We start from the raw sequence: 18,559 nt of genomic DNA, 5'->3' as shown, positions 1-18,559 counted from the left end.
TGTTTTAATGTGAGCCGTGTGCAACCTCTTTCAAATGCATGTTAATAATATCAAAAACACTTCCTTGTACAGTTGGTCAACTTTATTTTTACTTGGTCACATCTTTTAGAACATGTCAGACAAATTTGATTGACAGCCGAAGTCTGATCCTTCAATTCCATTTCTATCAGTTCGAGCCATCACCAACAAAAATGCAGCAACAATTCAATTCATAATAAAAACCATTAGGCAGAGAAATTCACAACAAAATTGATTCAATTAGACAGAACATAAACCAATTCTCTAGAGAATAATTTGAATCTTTATGGCAGCTCGTTTCTGTAGTCGCCCAAAAGCCTTGATTGGATTAAGATCGTTAAAAAGGCTATATCTGGACAACGGTCCAAACTATGCAGTGGAAAACCTGGTCTGTCCCGATAACTAGTAACATGGTAATCTAAACAACTTGTAAGTACTCTTCTCTCTTTAAGTAGTCTTCTGAAGTGCATTAAAAATATTCTAGGAAACAAAGATGGGGGGGGGGGGGACTTGATAAAACAAAGAAAGCACGTCAACAGGATGAGCCACAAACTGCGAGTGGTTCAGCCCCCTGCAGTGATTCCCTTTGTCGAGTTTGTCCACAACATCAGCTGAAAATCCCCTCTGTGTGCACCCAATGACTGATCTGGTCACATGATACAAGTGGAAGTCGTTTTAATGATGCACATTTAGCTTTGTGGATTCCGGGAGGTGTATAGTAATGAACTGGCCAGAAGAGGTTACCCCCCCCAAAAAATGCAAAGGAGCGATTTTTTTTTGGTGGCAGGGAAAAAAAAAACTAGTCGAGTCACACTTAATTTAAAAGGCTGGAATGATTTTGGAAAACCATCAAGTCTGTAACATACAGAGGGGATCAGCAGCAGATGGAACATGTACTCCTCTGCTAAATGTTTACCTTCATCTACCATAGCAAAAGAAAAATCCCACGAAGTGATGATGTATGCGCAAAAACAAAAAGAGGGAGGAGGGGGCTTTCTGGGCACGCTGACTCAAAACATTAAAACTATTTTCTCCATATCGAATAGTGATCCATACAACCATATTTCTCATAGTAAGCCTAAAACAGATTTGTTAGGAAATAAGCGTTACTGGCGGGAAATGGCAGAGAAGTTGAGTGACTCAGGTCGACTAACAGTTGTACGTGTTTAGGTGAGTGTTCAAGTGTGTGGGTGTGCGGTTAATGACAGGTATCCCGTTTCCCTGCTTTCATTCAGTCATTTTGCTGCTGCTCTTGTTCTCTGGTCACTGAAGCGTCACCGTCCAGTCTGCCCCGGCGTTCATGCCGGGCTTACGCAGCGTCAAAATGGACATGGAGGCGTCAAAGTCGAACTCCAGCTGACTCTCCTGCCCATCTGGAAATTATAACGAACAAACAGATTTTAAGAAAAATAAAGGTTTTAGAGCTTCAGAGGTGAAATCATCTCATACAATATTTATTAAGATAGTTGCATCTTCCAAACACTTATTTTTCATTTCTATGAATAAATAATGACATATCCATTGTCAATTCATTAATTTCACCTCTTGATAAAAAAAAACATGAGGCACTCACCAGCAGTCTTCAGGGTCACTTTGCTGGGTTTACTTGCTCCCAGTATGACAATGCGTTCAATCCAGGAGTTGGTGGTAAACTGGGCATCTGGAGCAAGGTCACTGTGGACCAGAAAGAACAAGTATTTAATAGTAAAGACCTACACAGAGTGAAGAGAGATTAACACCTGTAATGTTGGGTAATGAGTTACTGCAGAGCTTCGCTTGTCTTAGTTTCACTTTCATGTATCATAAAGATTTGAACTCGTATGAAAGCATATCCTCCAATAAGTTTATGTCCAAGGTAATGCTGATGGTTATTCGTCACTCACACAGACGAAAGGACGTTCTTGGAGAATGACAGCCTCCTGTGGATGAACTCTTTCTTCTCATAGTTGAAGGTGTGGCCATCGTCCATGTAGAGTTCCCCCTCTGCGGCTCTCTGACGGACAGAAAGTTAAACCTTTAGGGATGGCAGTCCTTCATATAACTCAAAATGGCAGTCCAGCACAGCTCTTGTAGGGGAATTATAATCCAGTTACCTGGAGACTGAGAGCCACAAACAGTGTGTAGGGGTCGTGCTCCATACAGGTGGAGGACCTGCGAACTCGAAGCTTCCTGGGAATGATGGAACCGCCACGCTGGAAAACGGGGATCTGACAACAAAACGCAAAGATTCATAAGGAAATCAGGAAGTGGCGACAGGATATCATGACAGGCAAACAATGGATGTAAGCAAATAGATAGTAAAAAAAAAAAAGTTTGTCTTACGGAGCTCATGGTGACAGGAATGTAAAGATTCTGGGCTCCATTGTGCTTTTGGAAAGTGTGGACGTCAAACCACACCTGAAAGAAAACACACACACGAGTTAAAACGATGCAACCGCGACACGTTGGATGTTGAAGTCTGTTCGTTCCTCCCACCTCGTTTTTACCAGGCAGGTAGGCGGTGAGTCCCCGAGCTCCTTCTTCAGTCACGGGGTGAACCAGTAAATCTCTTCCTGCAAGCAGAGTTCGGTCACGTTAGCGGGACGGAAGTTTATTTTCGAAACATTGATGCTGTACTGAAAGCATCCAGATTCTGTTTCATTCCACTGCGTAGTTTTGCCACAATACAAGACTTTATAATCTACAGTCATGTTATTCCAGATAAAAACGCCATTTTAGAAATATTGCAACTGTTTCAGAGGAAACTCGTTTCCTCATATATGCAGCCCCCCTTTCCTCCCAGAAGGTGGCAGTATTTCTCCCCGTGCAGCTTGTCAACCATCAATAACAAAAAAAAAAGATGTGGGAATTACTATAACAAAGCTACGAGAGCTTAAACATTGTTCTTGACTCAAGTAAGCACATATGTCATTTACTTAAACAGATTAATGCAGAAGAGATGTTTTCTGTCCACACAAGGCTGTGATCACTGCGTTTGGTACTTCACAAGAACATAGAAAACATGCAGAATCATCGAGTCACACTGGCAAGAGTCAAAAATGAGGAGCGTCATTCAGAAACTGTAGCTCCACTGTTCCGCTCCCTATACACAACCAAGCTAGAACACATTGCGACTCATCATAAGGCAACACACTGAAAACAGCAGTGTAAATAAGCTTTAAGGCCACTAAAACCAAAGGTTTAACATTTATACAGTTGGTATTTCGTGTCTTACCGATCAAGAATTCGTCATCCAGAGCAAAAGTAGCAGGATCCTGAGGATACTCCACCCACAGAGGTCTGCAACGGAGGTGAAGAGTTTAACAACATTAAGCAACGTCCAAACACAATCCTGAACCAGCCACATAATGCAACAGAATGGAAACAATGTTTATCTGATATGCAGTCAGACATGCAGTCCCAGTTTTAAGCAGTAGTTTGATTATAACAAAGGAAAACCACATTCGGTCCTCACCTCATGATGGGTTCTCCAGTACGATGGGCGTTGTAGAACTGCTGGTACCAGTAGGGCAGGAGTGTGTAACGCTGGCGGATGACTTCACGGATCAGTGCGGTGTTCTCGGGCCCGAACAGCCAGGGCTCACGGCGAGGCGTGTCCAGGTGGGCGTGGGCTCTGAAGAACGGCTGGTAGGCCCCCGTCTGGTACCAACGCACCAGGAGCTCGGTGCTCGGAGACTTGAAGAAGCCGCCAACATCCGCTAAAAGAGAGAGAGCGAGAGAAGTTCAGTGAAGTCTCAAAGAGTTTTGGTCGGTTGGATTGACTGCACAGACAATCTATCGTCCTTAAACGTTGTGGAAAAACACAACCAGGTGACAATTTTCAGACCCCGATAGTGAGACCTTGTGTTATAAAATAGAAAAACATCAGATCTGACAATAATCTGAGCAGCACATAAAACACTCGCACCCAAAATGGCGGAACCTCGCTCTTACCATGGCAACCACTCGTACTCATCTCCATGACAACATGGCCAAACACCCCTGAGAGATCTGCATCTTTGTGAACAGACTGCCGGGAGTGATTTCAATAAAAACCAACCTGTTCACTCTCAGTTCTGCTTTACTATTTATAAGCCTATACATATATATATATACTACATATAATGAAACGCATACACCGACAACTGATTCAAAGTCACTTACAAAACTGAAAACCCAAAACCAAACCAGCTTAGTCAAACTTACCACCACAGAAAGAAATGCCAACCAGGCCCAGACTCAGACACATGGGGATGGAGATCTTCAGATGGTCCCACTCAGCAGCGTTGTCACCGGTCCACACCGCACCTGGTGACGCACAAACACACAAGCCATTAACATCAATGACTGGTTCTTTAGAATAATGGTTAGTAGGCGCATTATCTGGAAAACGAAGAACAAACCGTAACGCTGTGACCCGGCGAAGAAGGCTCTGGTCAGGACGAACGGCCGCTCAACTCCTCCTGATCTCTGAATCAAACCTTCCGCTGTTGCCCTTTGCTGTGGAACAGATCACTTATTAGAGAGAGAAGACGGCAAACATTTGAAAGGGAGATGGCTTTTTGAAAACGGGTTTGACATCAACTTGTGCTGCTATGCTATTCAACCATCGAGGGATTACCAGCTCTTTGTTCTAGCACCTACTTCTGTTCAGGATATCACCTATGGCCTCAGATACAGGTAAATGACTCCCCAAAGAAATAACTGCAAATCAAAGAAGCTTCTTCACTTCCAATCATCCGGCACTCACCACATACAAGCCGTAGATGTTGTGTACGTCACGGTGCTCCCAGGCGCCGTGCATTGCGTCCTTGTGCATGGTGACCTCTGGCCCGTTGAAGACCGACGGCTCATTCATGTCGTTCCATGTGTACATGTTGTCCATGGCGCCCTGAGGAGCGAGCGGACGGCATGTGAAGCTCAGATGACACTTGAACTACAGAAATATCACCTGACACAAGGTTTAAAACGCAACGTAAAAGTAAAAAAATAATAATAATTCTTTACTCAGAAAGCTGCACGGCGTTAAAGACCTTCAATACCCAACCTGCACAAACGGTTTGAAATTACTGACTCACCTCGTACTGATCGTAAGCGAACATGCTGGCCCACCAGGCCCTCATATCTTCACGGGTGAAATCTGGATAACCAGCACTGCCTAAACATCACAAAATAAACGGAGCCACCATGAAGATTGCCGCTGCGACGACATTGTGATTCGTGCAGAGCCATCGGTGTCTTACCAGGCCAGCACCAGCCCTCGTAGTCTCCTCCATCTTTATTCTTGATGTAGAACCCACGAGAGCGGATCTCATTGTGGATCTTATAATTACTATCTATTTTGATGTGCGGATCGACAATGGTCACCATCTAGAACGGGGGAGGAAAAAAAAAAACAACAAAAACTGAACATCAAGTCTCGAAATACATGTGAGAAACCAGTGATGTGCATCGTGAGGTTTACGGTGATGCGAGATGCAGAAGAGAAGCCAACATTACAGTGGTGCAGCCATACAGAAGAGCTTTTCCAGCTGTACCTTGCGTTTCTTGTCCATCAGTCCCTGCAACATCTCCTTCGGATTCGCAAACTTGTGCGGATCCCAGGTGAAGTAGCGCTTCCCGTCGGTGTGCTCAATGTCCAGCCAGATGAAGTCGTAGGGGATGTCGTGTTCGTCGAAGCCTGCGTCCACCGACTTCACGTCTTCCTGGTCGTTGTAGTTCCAGCGGCACTGGTGATAGCCAATGGCAGCCAAAGGAGGGAAGGACTGGGTGCCTGACGAGACAAGGTCATCAGTAGATGTGTGAGAACAGAGCAATTCTTTTATCCGAGAAAAGGAGAGGTACCTTCAGGAATGTGAAAACGAGACGAATGTTCCTACCTGTAAGGGAGGCGTACTGAGAGAAGACGTCTTTGGCAGTTGGTCCCAGCATAAGAAAGACATCGATGATGCCGCTTTCCGAGATCCAACGCACATCAGTCTGTGGCGTTTCACTGGAGCCCTGAACATAATCCAGCATTTTGCCAAACACGGTCTGAGACGACAGAAAGAGGGACACAACTGAGTTCTGAATTTGTGCAAAACGAACATCATAACATAAGAGGTTACCATCAACACATAAAAAAATTGGGTTAATGAGATTTTAAAGGGTACCTTTCCTGCTGTGTTGGAGCTTATATCCACCCAGGTTTCTGCAGCGTTGAGCCAGAAGATGCCCGTGGTGCGCTGGGCATTGTGAGCCAACATCACCGGGACAGCACCATACAAGGCCATAGGGTTATAAAGCTCATACTGGAATACATCCAAGTTATAAAGACGATACGGATCTCCGCTACTGAAAGACACAAGCAAACATGTACATTTACCAACAAATACCGTTCTGAGATAGCTGCCTCCGGGGGGGGGGAACTCAAATGCACATGATGTGCTGAATGACACTCACTCTGTTGTTTTCAGCCGGAGCGGATCTGCATGTTCTGGGATACCGTACACGTGCTCCACTCCCGGCAAAGAAAAGTCTAAACTAATAGCAGATGGACCTGAGGAGCAAAAACGGCCAATAAGCTGAAGAGGGTGGCAGGTTTTACCCATCAACTGATGCAACATGCACACAGACAGATTGACTGGATACATTTACATATAAGAGGGGCTTACCATTGGGTTTGCCATCCGAGTGAGATTTAAAAGTTTCTTCCCACATCCCATCTTCTACCTTCTCCTCCTCTTCTTCTTTTGTGGTCTGACAAGAAAACGGGGGGAAACAGTCAGGTCATGCGTGACAAATTCTGCTCTCCAGATGCGGGCTGGTGTATTTTATTGTGGGATACCTCAGCCTGGCTTTCAGGATCAGTCTCCTCTTTCTTCTCACCCTCCGGGTCGACCTGACTGCTCAGCGGGAGGAGAGGAGGAAGGGAGCAGGAGAAAGAAAGACGTGTCACTTGCGTGCTCCTCCATCTCAAGTTATAATGAAATGGGAGGATAATTAAACTATGTTTCACATAAAAAGGACACACAGACAGGGGAGGTTGGCGATTGCCTCCAGACTCCAAACGCTGGCAATTAACCAGTACTCTACAAGGTCTTAGATGACTTCACGCTAACGGAAAACAGGAATGAGCAACTCCTGCCTTGTGGCTATTTCAAGCTCGGGACTGAAGCTCAAGGGGGCTGCAACGCCCACGACGTTCTTCACAGATAACTTTTACCCAGAGGTCCAACACAAACCACCGTGTAATGACGACTTTGCTGTTGCACCAAAAACATCTTTCATACGAGTGTCAAAATAAGACGCTTTGAGAGGTCATAAAACTCCAGGGGTGCATGACCTGAAGAGGTGCACACGCAGGAAGCAGCGGTGACCAGATCTTTTCAAAAGCGTTGCCCGGTCTGATCACTGATTGATCGAAACTGAAGTATAACCACAAAGAGAGGTGTTGCTGTTTGGTTTAGGAGCCAAGTAGCAAGCGGTGCCCGAAGACTAAACACCATGTGTGTTAAGACAGAACGACATCACCATCTACCCCTCAACTAAAATAAATAGTAATATTTTAGTACACAAGGGAAGTTTTGTGACAACCGATTAAAAAAAACCCAGTCAGCCATGCAATATTATAATCAGTTTATGTGCAGAGCTGCTGGAATGACATTAGAGGTGCACGATTTGGTTAATAGGACACTGAAAACAGCTTCGTTGTTTAACGGATATTTTGTCCACAACATCTATACAGTGTCCCTACATGGTGGAGCATGCAGATAATGAGTTAATTAACCCTTCAATCCACCTATGAAGTTACTTCACTGCAAATTTGGATGCAGGGTTTAAGTACAGGCATGCGACAAAAGCTAATGCGAGAACAGCTCTGGGGGAAACGGCGATGGCTGCTTAAGTCCACGCCGATGACATCAAATGCCACAACTTTCCATTTCGGTTAGAAAAATGACAAACTTTTGATTCAAAATGTGAGTGAAATTAAATTTTAGTCAAAGCATTTCCTAAATGGCTCCTTCACATCTTCACCTAGTTGCTCTCTTGCCAATCAGTAAAACGGCGACATGAAAATCAAAAGTGAATTCCAGAGTGTAATCGGTCAGTTTCTTTAGTGATTGAATTGATTTTCTATAAATTGACTGTTGAGATACCAACCAATAGGACGCCTTAAAGAAAGATCGCATCAAACACTGCCGTGCACACGCTCACCCAAACAACCACTCACATTCATTCAATAGCAAATCGAGTCCTTGGCAATGATAGGGGGGGGGGGGGGCGGGGGGACCCTACATTTGGTCACTATTGGCAGCACAAGGGACAGAATACACACTTACAAATCTTAAGGATCTTTACCTAGAGAATACCCTCTTGATATTATCCCACACGCTAGCCACTGTGCTAGTTACTTTATAGGAGAAACTGGGATGATAGGGAGAAGAGGACAGAACAACGAGTCAGAGACAATACTCAAAAAACAAACCATATCATGGGAACAAAAAAACTGAAAAATTATCCACGGAGTGAGGACGTGGATCATAAAGAGCCTGCTGGCCATTTGTCAACGTGGGTGCATGCGTAGTTTCTCACGTGTCCTTGCGCATCCTCAGGTGCTCAAAGGCCAGGAGGCCGCGCGAGTTCAGCGACATCAGCACTTCACTTCCCTCCATGATGTCCAGGCGGAAGGGCCGTGCGCTAATGATGACCCTCTGAGACTCCGCCCCCAGGGACAGCACTACCCCATTCTCATCCTGAGACAAGATGGACAGGCTGGGACGGAGAGACGAAAATCAAAGTGAACACGGTTTAGAGAGACACTCATGACAACCTTCAGATTTATTACGGTACCAAGACTGATGGTTGAAAACCTGAAATCGGACAATTATTTTTGGCAGTCTGTTCCACCGAGCCCCACCCCCCCAACCCGGAGGACAGGCTAGACCGGGTGGAGACTTGCATCAATTAATTAGTATTATTATAAAAAAATGTTGTTTTTTAAGATTCAAGCTTTAACTCAGGTTTAAGCAAAAGTGCAACAGCAACAACAGAAACCCATAAGGATTGGTAGAACAGAATCGCAGAATAAATCTATTTTTTTGCCCGGCCCTATAAGAAACTGTTACAAGGGAATGAAAGAATACTGCAAAAAAAAAAAAAACTAGCAGCAGACAATTGCATGAGGATGGATGTTGATACAGGAGAAGTTAAAAGGGAGTGATTGTAGCCAAATATTCTGCACCCCAACATGAGTGAAGGGTGGAGATAACTGAAGTTGCATTTTCTGTATCAACTACGATTTCACACAACAAAGCTGTCGCCATTTGTTAAATGCACAATACAAGTAAAAGTCCATTTCATTTTCAAATACCGTAGGTAATGTAAATTGTATCTTTAAACTGTCGGAGAGAATAGATGTAATCTGCTCTGAGTAAGTAACATTTGTTCTGCAGTTCCTTGCATGCCCCCCCCCCCACCCCCGACTCTGTAACAGCAAATCCCACAGCCACACACCACCCAGTGAAACCCTCGCGGGACACTCACGGCTCTGTGGGTGGCTCCCTGATGAGCACGTCTGGGACCTCATAGCGAGGTTTGAGTGGCTTCAGCTCGTTAATCTTCACCCTGGTTATGTTTCCCTGGAGACGGTAGAGCTCGAGCAGCAGACGCACCTGAGAGCCAAACGGAGCGATAATGGTTGAAGGGCGAGAAAGGAGGACGAATGGAAGAAAAGAATTCAGTCCATTTTTGCTCCTTTCAGACATGACAGTAGAGTCAGTAAAAAGGTTTAGCCAAGGGCCAAATTATTCAGGATTACATCCCTGTTGTGACTTTGTTAAATGGTGCCAAGATGACAATATGCAGGATTTCAGTGAGCACAGAGGCAATTGTGCGCTATAAGCTTATCAGGCTCTCACTTGGAGACAACCATGACTTATAGTACTTTTAGTACAATGTGTCACATGGAGCGCTTGTATATTTGTTGTGGGTACCTTGTTGTTGTCATTGATGAGCTGCAGGGTGAGTTTGGTGTTGGTCAGCTCCATAGTCTCCAGCAGGGCCCGATAGGGAGACTCCCCAGGCTTCAATGCTCGCTGCCGCCTGTTCCACGGGAGCACACACCAGTAAGAAATCAATGCAACAACGTCACGTGCTCACACGGGGTCTTTCTCCCCCTTAACTCACTTGCAGAAGGCACTCTGATCGCAGGTCTTGAAATTGCCCCTGTCCACAGCCCAAGTCCCGGTGAGGCACACGACCAGCCAGAAGACCAAGATGGGCGCCATCCTGTAAGCAACAGCAGTTATAAGAACAAAGATGACGTCTACTTCCTGGTTATTGACTTTCCTTAAGAGGTACAAAGAGAGAAACACGAAAACCATGAAGAAATATAGAACATAATGGATCCCTGGATGACGTGTACAAATAAACAACCACAGGACTACCAAGTCAAGCAATGGCCTGCACACTTGATGGTTGCTCCTCGAGATTTCCGCATAATTCGATCATGGGGGTCAGTAAGTGAACAATAATCCGATGATCCACTCGCCAACCTGGAGCCACTGAAGCTCGTGAACCCGCTGGTTGATTGAGCAATGATTGCTCAGGAGGCCTCAAACCAGAGCACAGTAAAAGCGGGACACACCGGACTTTGATCCGGGTCGCGAGGTAATGCCACCCCCCCATTTGAAGAACCGCAACACAAAAGCGTCACATGCATTTTAATCATTTCCCGTTTTGTGCTCCTCCCGCTGCACACCCCGAGCGTCTCATAATTACAAAGACACCCGGACGCCGGTTATTTTACGTGTCACCTGTCAAATCTGAAACCAGGATGACGGATATGGCCTGAAGCCAAAATGTAGAATTAGCTTTCACATCCGCTAACGGGGGGCTAACGACTTTTAGATGGAGGATAAAATAGGCGAAGTGGGTTTCAATCAAGAGACTTGAAGATTCCAACGCGTCTGTTTTCCACAGACGGACTAATGTCCGGTGTATTTGCTGCAATGTGACCCGTTACCGGCCCGTTTGGATGAGGATTACTGCGCAGCCTTTGCTAGCAGCGGCGCAGGAGCCTGTCAAAGCCGTTAATTCAATCTGCTATTGATTCCCCAGATGGCCCCGTAACCCCGAAACACGCAGCTCGCTCTCGTTCTTGCCAAGTGCGTACCCCACAGCGGTTAACCGAGGCCGCGTCAAGCCGGTTTGGTAAATCAAAGCGGCGATGAATCGACGGCGAAGCGGTGGAGCTGCTTTGTCTTACCTCTCAGTGAAGGTGGCCATCTTGATTATGCAGCCGCGAGTCCCCGCCCCTTTTCACTCCGGGACAAAGATCGTTTACAAAGTCAATCTCAACAACGCCCCCGATTATTTCCGTTCAATTAGATTTTTTTTCCCCCCAACAACATCGTTTAACCCTACATTTTAAAAATATGAATTAATAATAAAAAAAAAAAAATGTGCGTGAACTTCTTAATGTGTATCCTCTCACGAGCCGACACGTCATCATCACGCTCCAGTCAGTGACGTGTGCATTGCTCAGGGATCCACTGAAACCCATTGAAACATTAATTTTTTCCCAATAATGTACAATCTCCAGAAAAGTAATAATTACGAGACACAAACTCCGACCTCAGTTCGAAGGAGGTTTGACACCATGTTAAATGTTAATTAAAAAACAAAACGGAATTATCTGCATCCTTATTTGACATTCAAGGTAAACATTTCAGGTGTTGGAAGTTTTTTTCTAATTCCATTAAAAAAAAAAAAAACTTGTATATTTTTAATACAATGGCAAAACATATCTCAGAAAGTTGGGAAAAGCAGTTGGTGGAAAAGTAAATGACAGTAATCAAAAACAACCGATTTAGAACCAAATTTATTTTTGTGAAGTGGTTTAAACAAAGCAAATTTGTTAACATAAAGAGAGAATGCGCAGCAAAAAGCCACAATTTAAGAACACGAATGACATGAACATTATACTAAAAAACATAGGAATACTTTAGCAAGGCTAGGTTGTATTTTTGACCCAAAAGGACACAATCAGCTTTATTTTTGTGTGTCGAGGAATAGATATATTAGCACAGTATAGACATGTGGTACATGTCAAATCTAAAAATGCAGTACATAAGGACACACCTACACATTCGCGTAGCTCTACTTGTATGAAACTGAAGAACAGTCAAAACCACTTTTCAGTCTACTCAGAGAAATGCAACAACGTATTCCCTCTATTTCCCAAAGTCTTATTTCCTGCTGTCCTTCTTAGTTTACGTCCCACAACCTTTTCAGAGTTGGAACCGCCAGCAGAGGTGTCCCAGTCTATCAATGTTTTTGTGGAGGACGCTGTGGATCGGCGCGACGTATCTCGCCACGTCGCCGTCGCGCGAAAAGTCCCTGCAGAACTGGCCTTTCTCCGAGCTGAACACGAACTTCTGAGGCATGGGTCCGTTGCCCCTCACGTACTCCCACACCGCCAGAAGCAGGAGCCTCACCTCGAAGGGGGTGAGGTGAGGGAAAGCTTCGTGAACATTAGCCAGAACCGGCGGCAGGAGCTGGCCTTCTCCCATGCAGGACACGAGGAGGCAGGATGCCTGAAGGTGCCACAGGGAGTCCGTGGATGACACGCCGCGCGACGCCTCCCAGTGGGCGAGCAGAGTGGCGAGGAGGCCCCTGAGCACAGCCGAGCAGTAGCAGAGCGCCGGGCGCCCCGCGGCCACCACCTGCAGCAGAGAGAAGAGCACGGGGTGGGCCTCGAAGCATCGCCGGATGTGGATGTCTCGCTCCACGGTGGTGCGAGCGTGCTCCTCGGGGGGCCAGGACAGCTCTCCGTTGGCCACGTCCGGGCAGACGTTTTCCACCAGGGTGACGGCGATGACTTTCGCTGCCTCTGCGTTAATGGGGGGCGGCTCATCCGGGCCAGAAGTCGACAGCGAGCCATTGATTGACCCGTTAAGGCCGGAGGAGCTGCAGCACTGGACGACGACGGTCATGAGGGTCTGGATGTTCTGTGGATAGAAGAACAAGTACTGCATTTTCTTCTGCAAAACCATCAAATACAACCTAATACACAATTTTAAATTGGAAAAAAAAAAAAAAAAGACACTTCAATGTAAATGTTAGTTCCTTTAACAAGCAAGGTGCAGCTACAAGTCTCAGCATTACACTTTCATTCTAAAAGAAAAGTCACTTGGTGAAATTGGAATTATTTAAAAGAGGGGGGTAGTTTTTTGTATGAAACACATGAAATGTTGATCCATTGCTCTGTTTAAAAAAGCAAAAACAAACTTGAAGCAAACAAAACCTGAAGCTATTACCTGATGTTTAATCATGACTATATTTCTTACAAAATATAAGATGACCTATAGTGGCGATAGTCATACGAAGGGATCATTATTCAATTCCACATTATATGTAAAGCAAATCTACTTGGGTAAATATGATAGTAAAGTGTGTTTCGATCGTTTCCTGCCACTGACCTGGATGACCCCAGATGGGTCCAGAAGGTGCGCGGCAGTGCGAACCTTCAGTCCCTTCCCAATCACCCCGGCGTGGAACACAGACCAGACGCTGCCAGAGAAGTTGACGGTCGTACCAAACCGGCAGTTGATATCCAGCAGCGAGGCGCCCAGGTCAGGAGACACCGACGGGGCGGTCAGAGGGGCGCCAGACATGTCGGCGATCTGTCCCCCGAACAGGTCAGCGTTGCCTTTATGCAGAGCGCCCTCCACCAGCTGCTGAAGCACCGCCTTGAGAGTTAAAGGGGAATACGCTGCAAAGCGGGACAGGAGCAGCACCGAGCAGTTCACGGCCTCGCCGGCCTGCCCCACGTCCCTGCCCACCTTCCCCGCCTCGCCCCTTCGTCGCAGCGCCAGGAAGAAATGGGTAACGGCGGCGCGGGAGAGCAGGAGCAGGTGTGCCGGCGGGGAGGCGCGGGGGAGCGGGCTGCAGGACAGGAGGTACACTGCCGCGTGAGAGACGGTGGGGTCGCCGTGGAGCAGGAGTGGGCCGAAGTCGTGGAGGTGTCCCGAAACGGCCGAGCCCATCTGGACAGCCATGGAAGACTGAGAGCCCCCTGCGCCCCGCCTCTCCTCGTCCTGGCTCTGGATGGCTGCGGCCAGGTTGAGCAGCAGCTGCCTCAGCTGCCGGGGGCCCAGAGTGTGCGTGTGAATTTGGGCCACGCAGCGCGACACAGCAGAAGGAATCAGCCCCGCCATGCAAGAGGAGAGGGTGGTGTGCAGCTGCCAGGCCAGGGCCAACTCTTCCGGGTTGCGGGCTTGGGTGAGGAGCTGACAGAGGGCCTCTGTGGCCACGCTCGGACCCCCGTACACCGACAGCAGGCACAGGAGCTGGTGGAGCCAGAGGTGACGCTTCCTCTCCAGTCGCAGCGTCTCCGCACACAGCTGACCCACGTGAGACTGCAGCTCGTCCAGGAAGGGGATGACCCGCTGGGGCTGAGACGGGGTCGAGTGGTGGGGACCCACTTCGGTCGCATCGGAGCGATTGAAAACGAGTTTGTGTAGATGTAGAAGAAGCAGCTGGAGGAGGCGGTCGCAACATTCTCTGATTCGCTCGTGAAGGGACGGCGTCGGGCCGGAGATGATGACCGAAGCTGGGGTTGCAGTGTCGGCCAGAAATCGGAGGACTCTGGCCCCTCCTGATGGACTCTGGCTGATAAGGTGGACAGCCAGGCCCAGCATGTTCTCCAAGTCCTCTCTGGGGAGGCCCTGGAGCAGAGCCTGCAGCTGGAGGAGGACGGGCGGACGCAACAGCTCCACGAGTTCTGCGATGACGGCGCCAAAGAGATTCGGGGACATTGCGGCGAGCTGCAGCAGGAAAGGTACAACGGCACGGCGGAGTTGAGGAGAACTCTCCCAAGACGTTGAGGAAGAAGCGGGAGACAGAACGCTTGAAGGACTCAGACTCTCCTGAAACATCCGGAGCAGCTCCTTCCTGATGCTGTCTGAGTGGTGTGATGCCAGATGGCCAAGGATTCCCACCACTGAGCCAATTTTGGGCACTCTGCTGCCTTTATCCACCCCTATGCCCAGCTCCTTCGCCCCATGGGAGCAGAAATCCTTCAGTCCGCAGGCCAGCACTCTGCTTATGATGGTGCCCGGGAAGGCTGACCCAATGTGAGCCACGACCCAGTCAAAATGAGGGGAGTGCTGAACGGAGGTGTCCAAAAGAGCGTCCACGCAGGCGTCGGGGCACCAGGCCAGCATGGCGGCCAAACACTGGGAATAGGCCTCCATGAGCGACCGGGTGGCAGCGCAGGACATCCACAGCTGCAGCAGTTCATTCAGACTCGAGGAGTGGGGTGCCACCCGGCGCCCGGCATGTTTGGTGCTCAGCTGGCCCAGTAGGTCCACAGCCCAGGCGGACACAAGCGGGGCCCAGGCCCGAGGGTTGAGGCGGATGAACTCCGACAGCACGCCATGGACTTCCTGCACACAAAAGCAACGATCGGACCGGTTTCCAAAGACAGTCGAGCGAAGCTGGTCGTTCCTTTCATTTGGTGATCAAAGAGAGCATTATAAGGATTCTATCATTAAAAAGTCGTACCTGTATGATGTCCTCCAGGCTGGAGTTCACCCCCGAGCTGGCGCTGCCCTCCGTTTCCAGGTTATGCAGAAAGGCGGAGACGTGCTCATCGTAGACGCCCCTCAGATGCTCCAGCACCGCCCCTCGGCATGCCGGGACAGAGCGCAGCAGCCGCACGGCGCAGCGGGCATGCTCCCGGACGCTGAGCTTCCGGCCCTGAACAGCGTCAACACCACTGATGAAGGACTTGATCTCCTGGGACAATTCCTGGGTGCTGCAGGAGGAAGAGGAGGAGAGAGAGAGAGAGGAAGGGCAGATGTCAGAATTCATTCACTTTTCTCGAACTTGCAGTTTTATAAATTGTTTTAAAAGTCTTCTTTATTTTATTATTTCTTTACCACTTCTTTATTTTGAGGTTTCTTTCAGAGGATAGAGATGGATTGATGTGTTGTTTGAAAATATACCTGATGTAGCTTTTTGTTTTTTTCTAAATCTCAGACTGTCATTTCAAGTAAACCAGCCCATGAACATGAACATGTTTTGACATGTTCATTTTCTAAAAGGGAGTAATGAATCATCTGCTTGTATTTGTTACAAGTATGTTAATAAACAAGTCATCTTAATATGTGCTTTCTATTCACCAGCTGTTTAAAAGTACAATAGCGTTCATCGCTTGGGGCCTCTCTCAATCTAAAAAAAGCAAGATTGTTGTAATGTGGTTTTCGAAAGGCACTGTATTTAAATTAAGTTAAGAAAAGCTGAAATCAAATAATAATGAAGAGCCCCACCTAAGACATGTATCACCAGCCACCACTGAGTCAGAATATATGAAGAATATAACAATACTTTACCACTGGATCTGGATCACAATATGATGTAATTATCAATGCATTCACTGTCACAACTATTTAATATGGGGAAAAAATGTATATATAAATACGTTTTTGATATGATTTCAGTATTTCCCAGACTTCAGAAAGACAAAAGTGAAATTTGTGCTCAAAGCCCAAATCCAAAACCTTCAATTCCTGGACAGTTTTAAATCCCACCTTCAAACATGTGCTTTAAAACAATCGGATTGATGTTAAGCAATGTGGGTCTACCGCAAATCCAATGTTTTCACTTGTTACTGGTTTCCAAATGTATTTTAGATCTTCACAGAGTAGTGTGACCTTGGGTGTCCTGGAAAGCAGCAATATATATATAAAATGGATTACAACTTTTAAAAGCTATTTAGAGGAGATGAAAGTCGATAATGTGAGTGATTTCTGTAGTTTTTCTTTTCAAAAATGTTCTTAAAAACTGTCGACTACTTTTGCTCGAATGAAATATAATGTTAAGTTTGACTTCAGACAGAAAGTATCAACAAAATGGACAAACTGCAGTTAAAAATATCATCTAAAGCAACAAAATCCCTATAGTGGCTTGTTGTTGTTTTTTTTATATTTAGGTATTACTCAGGAAGACAAAAAAGAAAATAAGTAAACATTTCAGGGATGAGCTTAAGGTCAGAGGTCATTTTCCCGTCTGACCTCAGTCTTGGGCAGAAACTTTCAATAACGGCGTAATAACAGCTAGAGACATGCACGCTGTTATTCCTCATTTAGGTGAAACTATAAAGTTGAAGTGTTGAGAAAGTAGCCGTTGTATGAGTGAGTGAGCAGCCTCCTCCTCCTCCTCATCTTCATCTTCCTCCTCCTCCTCCTCTTCCTCCTCACCTCAGGGCAGTCTGCTGGGTCACACTGTGCGAGCTCTGCATCGCCTTCAGCGGCGTCCCGTCAAAAACCACAGACATCGTTTGGTCGCCGAGCATCAAAGCGTGCATCCAATCCCCCTCTCGGCCCCGCGGCTTCGGCCTGAACGACCAGGGCAGCTTTTAGTTTCTTATCTTCCTCTTGTCAAATTTCAGCCGGAACACAACGAAATGCGCCCCGACACCGGAAACCAGGCTTCTTCTCCGACAGTGAAAGACGAACCGACACAGAGTGATGAAGCTCACTGGCGACACCAAACGGACAGGCTTATATAGCGCCTTTCATTCTTTCTTTCGCACATTTTTCACACTAAGACAATCCTTTGTTTGTCCCACGATGCGGAACAGTGGACAGGAAAGAGTAGCAATGGAATATGATCAAAGAATGAGAAGCATTAAACCAAGTGACAACAGTAACATTAATATACAAACAAAATATTAACTTTGAAAATAGGCTGTCCCATTTTCTTCCCTGTCAGATCTTCCCTTCCCCTTGTTAGCTTTTTACCCAGCATAATAATATAAATTCTATCAACATCATTTAAAAGGGCAAGACATCAAGGTCTAATGCTATATATAAATATTAATTTAAAAAAAATCTATATTGTATGTGTGTATATGATTGTAGTGAAATCCACATAAGTAGATTACCTTTATTATTACTTTTATTTTCTCAATCAAGCAGAACACAACATAATCAAATGAGCTCGACTGACAAGTGATCGCAATGAAGAATAAACTTCAACCATAACATCTATGTCGAGTGAGGGTTGTGAAACTTTTAAATATAATTAAAATACAAAACAAATGGGAAAGACATAAATACTTTGAAAGTAAACAATATACTGTGTATCTTAACTATATTATCAGTTTTTATACTAGTTATTTTCATGAGTTTTTAAAGTAAATTGAGTGTTGAATAAACAAATAAAACACCAGTCCATCACAGAACAAACACAAATGCATTATTAATTACCTCAAAGATTGCATTAGAGTATGGAGAGAAAGCTCCTGATGTGGGAAACATTTGCAGACAAATATAACTACACAGCTGATTCAATCAGGAGAAATCAAGTCTGAGCACATTTCTAAATTGCTGACGACGAAAGTAGGTCAGCTGGTGTCGCTGTGACAACAGTAGAAATATCAACAGAGCAGCTTGTGTGACGTATTTATGTTATCATGTTTTTCAAACTTGAGTCACTGTTCATAACAACTCATAGGCAAATAGTGACTCCATAGTGAATGAAAAGATGGAAAATGCAGAAATCTGTCATCACA

At 46.1% G+C, this 18,559-nt stretch overlaps 2 protein-coding genes across 3 annotated transcripts; both read right to left on the bottom strand.

The window, feature by feature from the left end:
• Positions 1 to 81: 81 nt before the first annotated feature.
• ganabb (glucosidase II alpha subunit b) lies at positions 82 to 11,256 on the bottom strand. Of its 2 annotated transcripts, XM_080502801.1 has the most exons (25): positions 11,246 to 11,256; positions 10,165 to 10,266; positions 9,972 to 10,080; positions 9,523 to 9,650; positions 8,572 to 8,751; positions 8,338 to 8,403; positions 6,824 to 6,881; positions 6,651 to 6,735; positions 6,439 to 6,535; positions 6,150 to 6,330; positions 5,877 to 6,030; positions 5,535 to 5,770; positions 5,241 to 5,367; positions 5,076 to 5,155; positions 4,748 to 4,888; positions 4,401 to 4,497; positions 4,204 to 4,305; positions 3,473 to 3,716; positions 3,233 to 3,297; positions 2,494 to 2,570; positions 2,341 to 2,415; positions 2,112 to 2,225; positions 1,902 to 2,011; positions 1,592 to 1,692; positions 82 to 1,391 (listed from the first exon to the last, which is right to left on the bottom strand). In XM_080502801.1, exons 2-25 carry the CDS (start codon positions 10,263 to 10,265, stop codon positions 1,282 to 1,284), a joined length of 2,838 nt encoding a protein of 945 aa, XP_080358927.1. In that variant the 5' UTR covers position 10,266; positions 11,246 to 11,256; the 3' UTR covers positions 82 to 1,281. The 2 variants fall into 2 exon arrangements, with proteins under 2 accessions (XP_080358927.1, XP_080358926.1); XM_080502800.1 differs by lacking the exon at positions 8,338 to 8,403.
• Positions 11,257 to 11,947: 691 nt separating this feature from the next.
• Positions 11,948 to 17,440, bottom strand: ints5 (integrator complex subunit 5). Its single transcript, XM_080502622.1, has 4 exons — positions 17,244 to 17,440; positions 15,547 to 15,799; positions 13,461 to 15,428; positions 11,948 to 12,989 (listed from the first exon to the last, which is right to left on the bottom strand). Exons 1-4 carry the CDS (start codon positions 17,348 to 17,350, stop codon positions 12,270 to 12,272), a joined length of 3,048 nt encoding a protein of 1,015 aa, XP_080358748.1. The 5' UTR covers positions 17,351 to 17,440; the 3' UTR covers positions 11,948 to 12,269.
• Between the last annotated feature and the right edge of the window lie 1,119 nt (positions 17,441 to 18,559).

The sequence above is a fragment of the Blennius ocellaris genome (genome assembly GCF_963422515.1).
Source record: "Blennius ocellaris genome assembly, chromosome: 9".
NCBI classification, from domain to species: Eukaryota; Metazoa; Chordata; class Actinopteri; order Blenniiformes; family Blenniidae; genus Blennius; species Blennius ocellaris.
The sequence above is the reverse complement of the archived record's forward strand: the minus strand, read 5'-3'. Positions and strand labels throughout refer to the sequence as shown.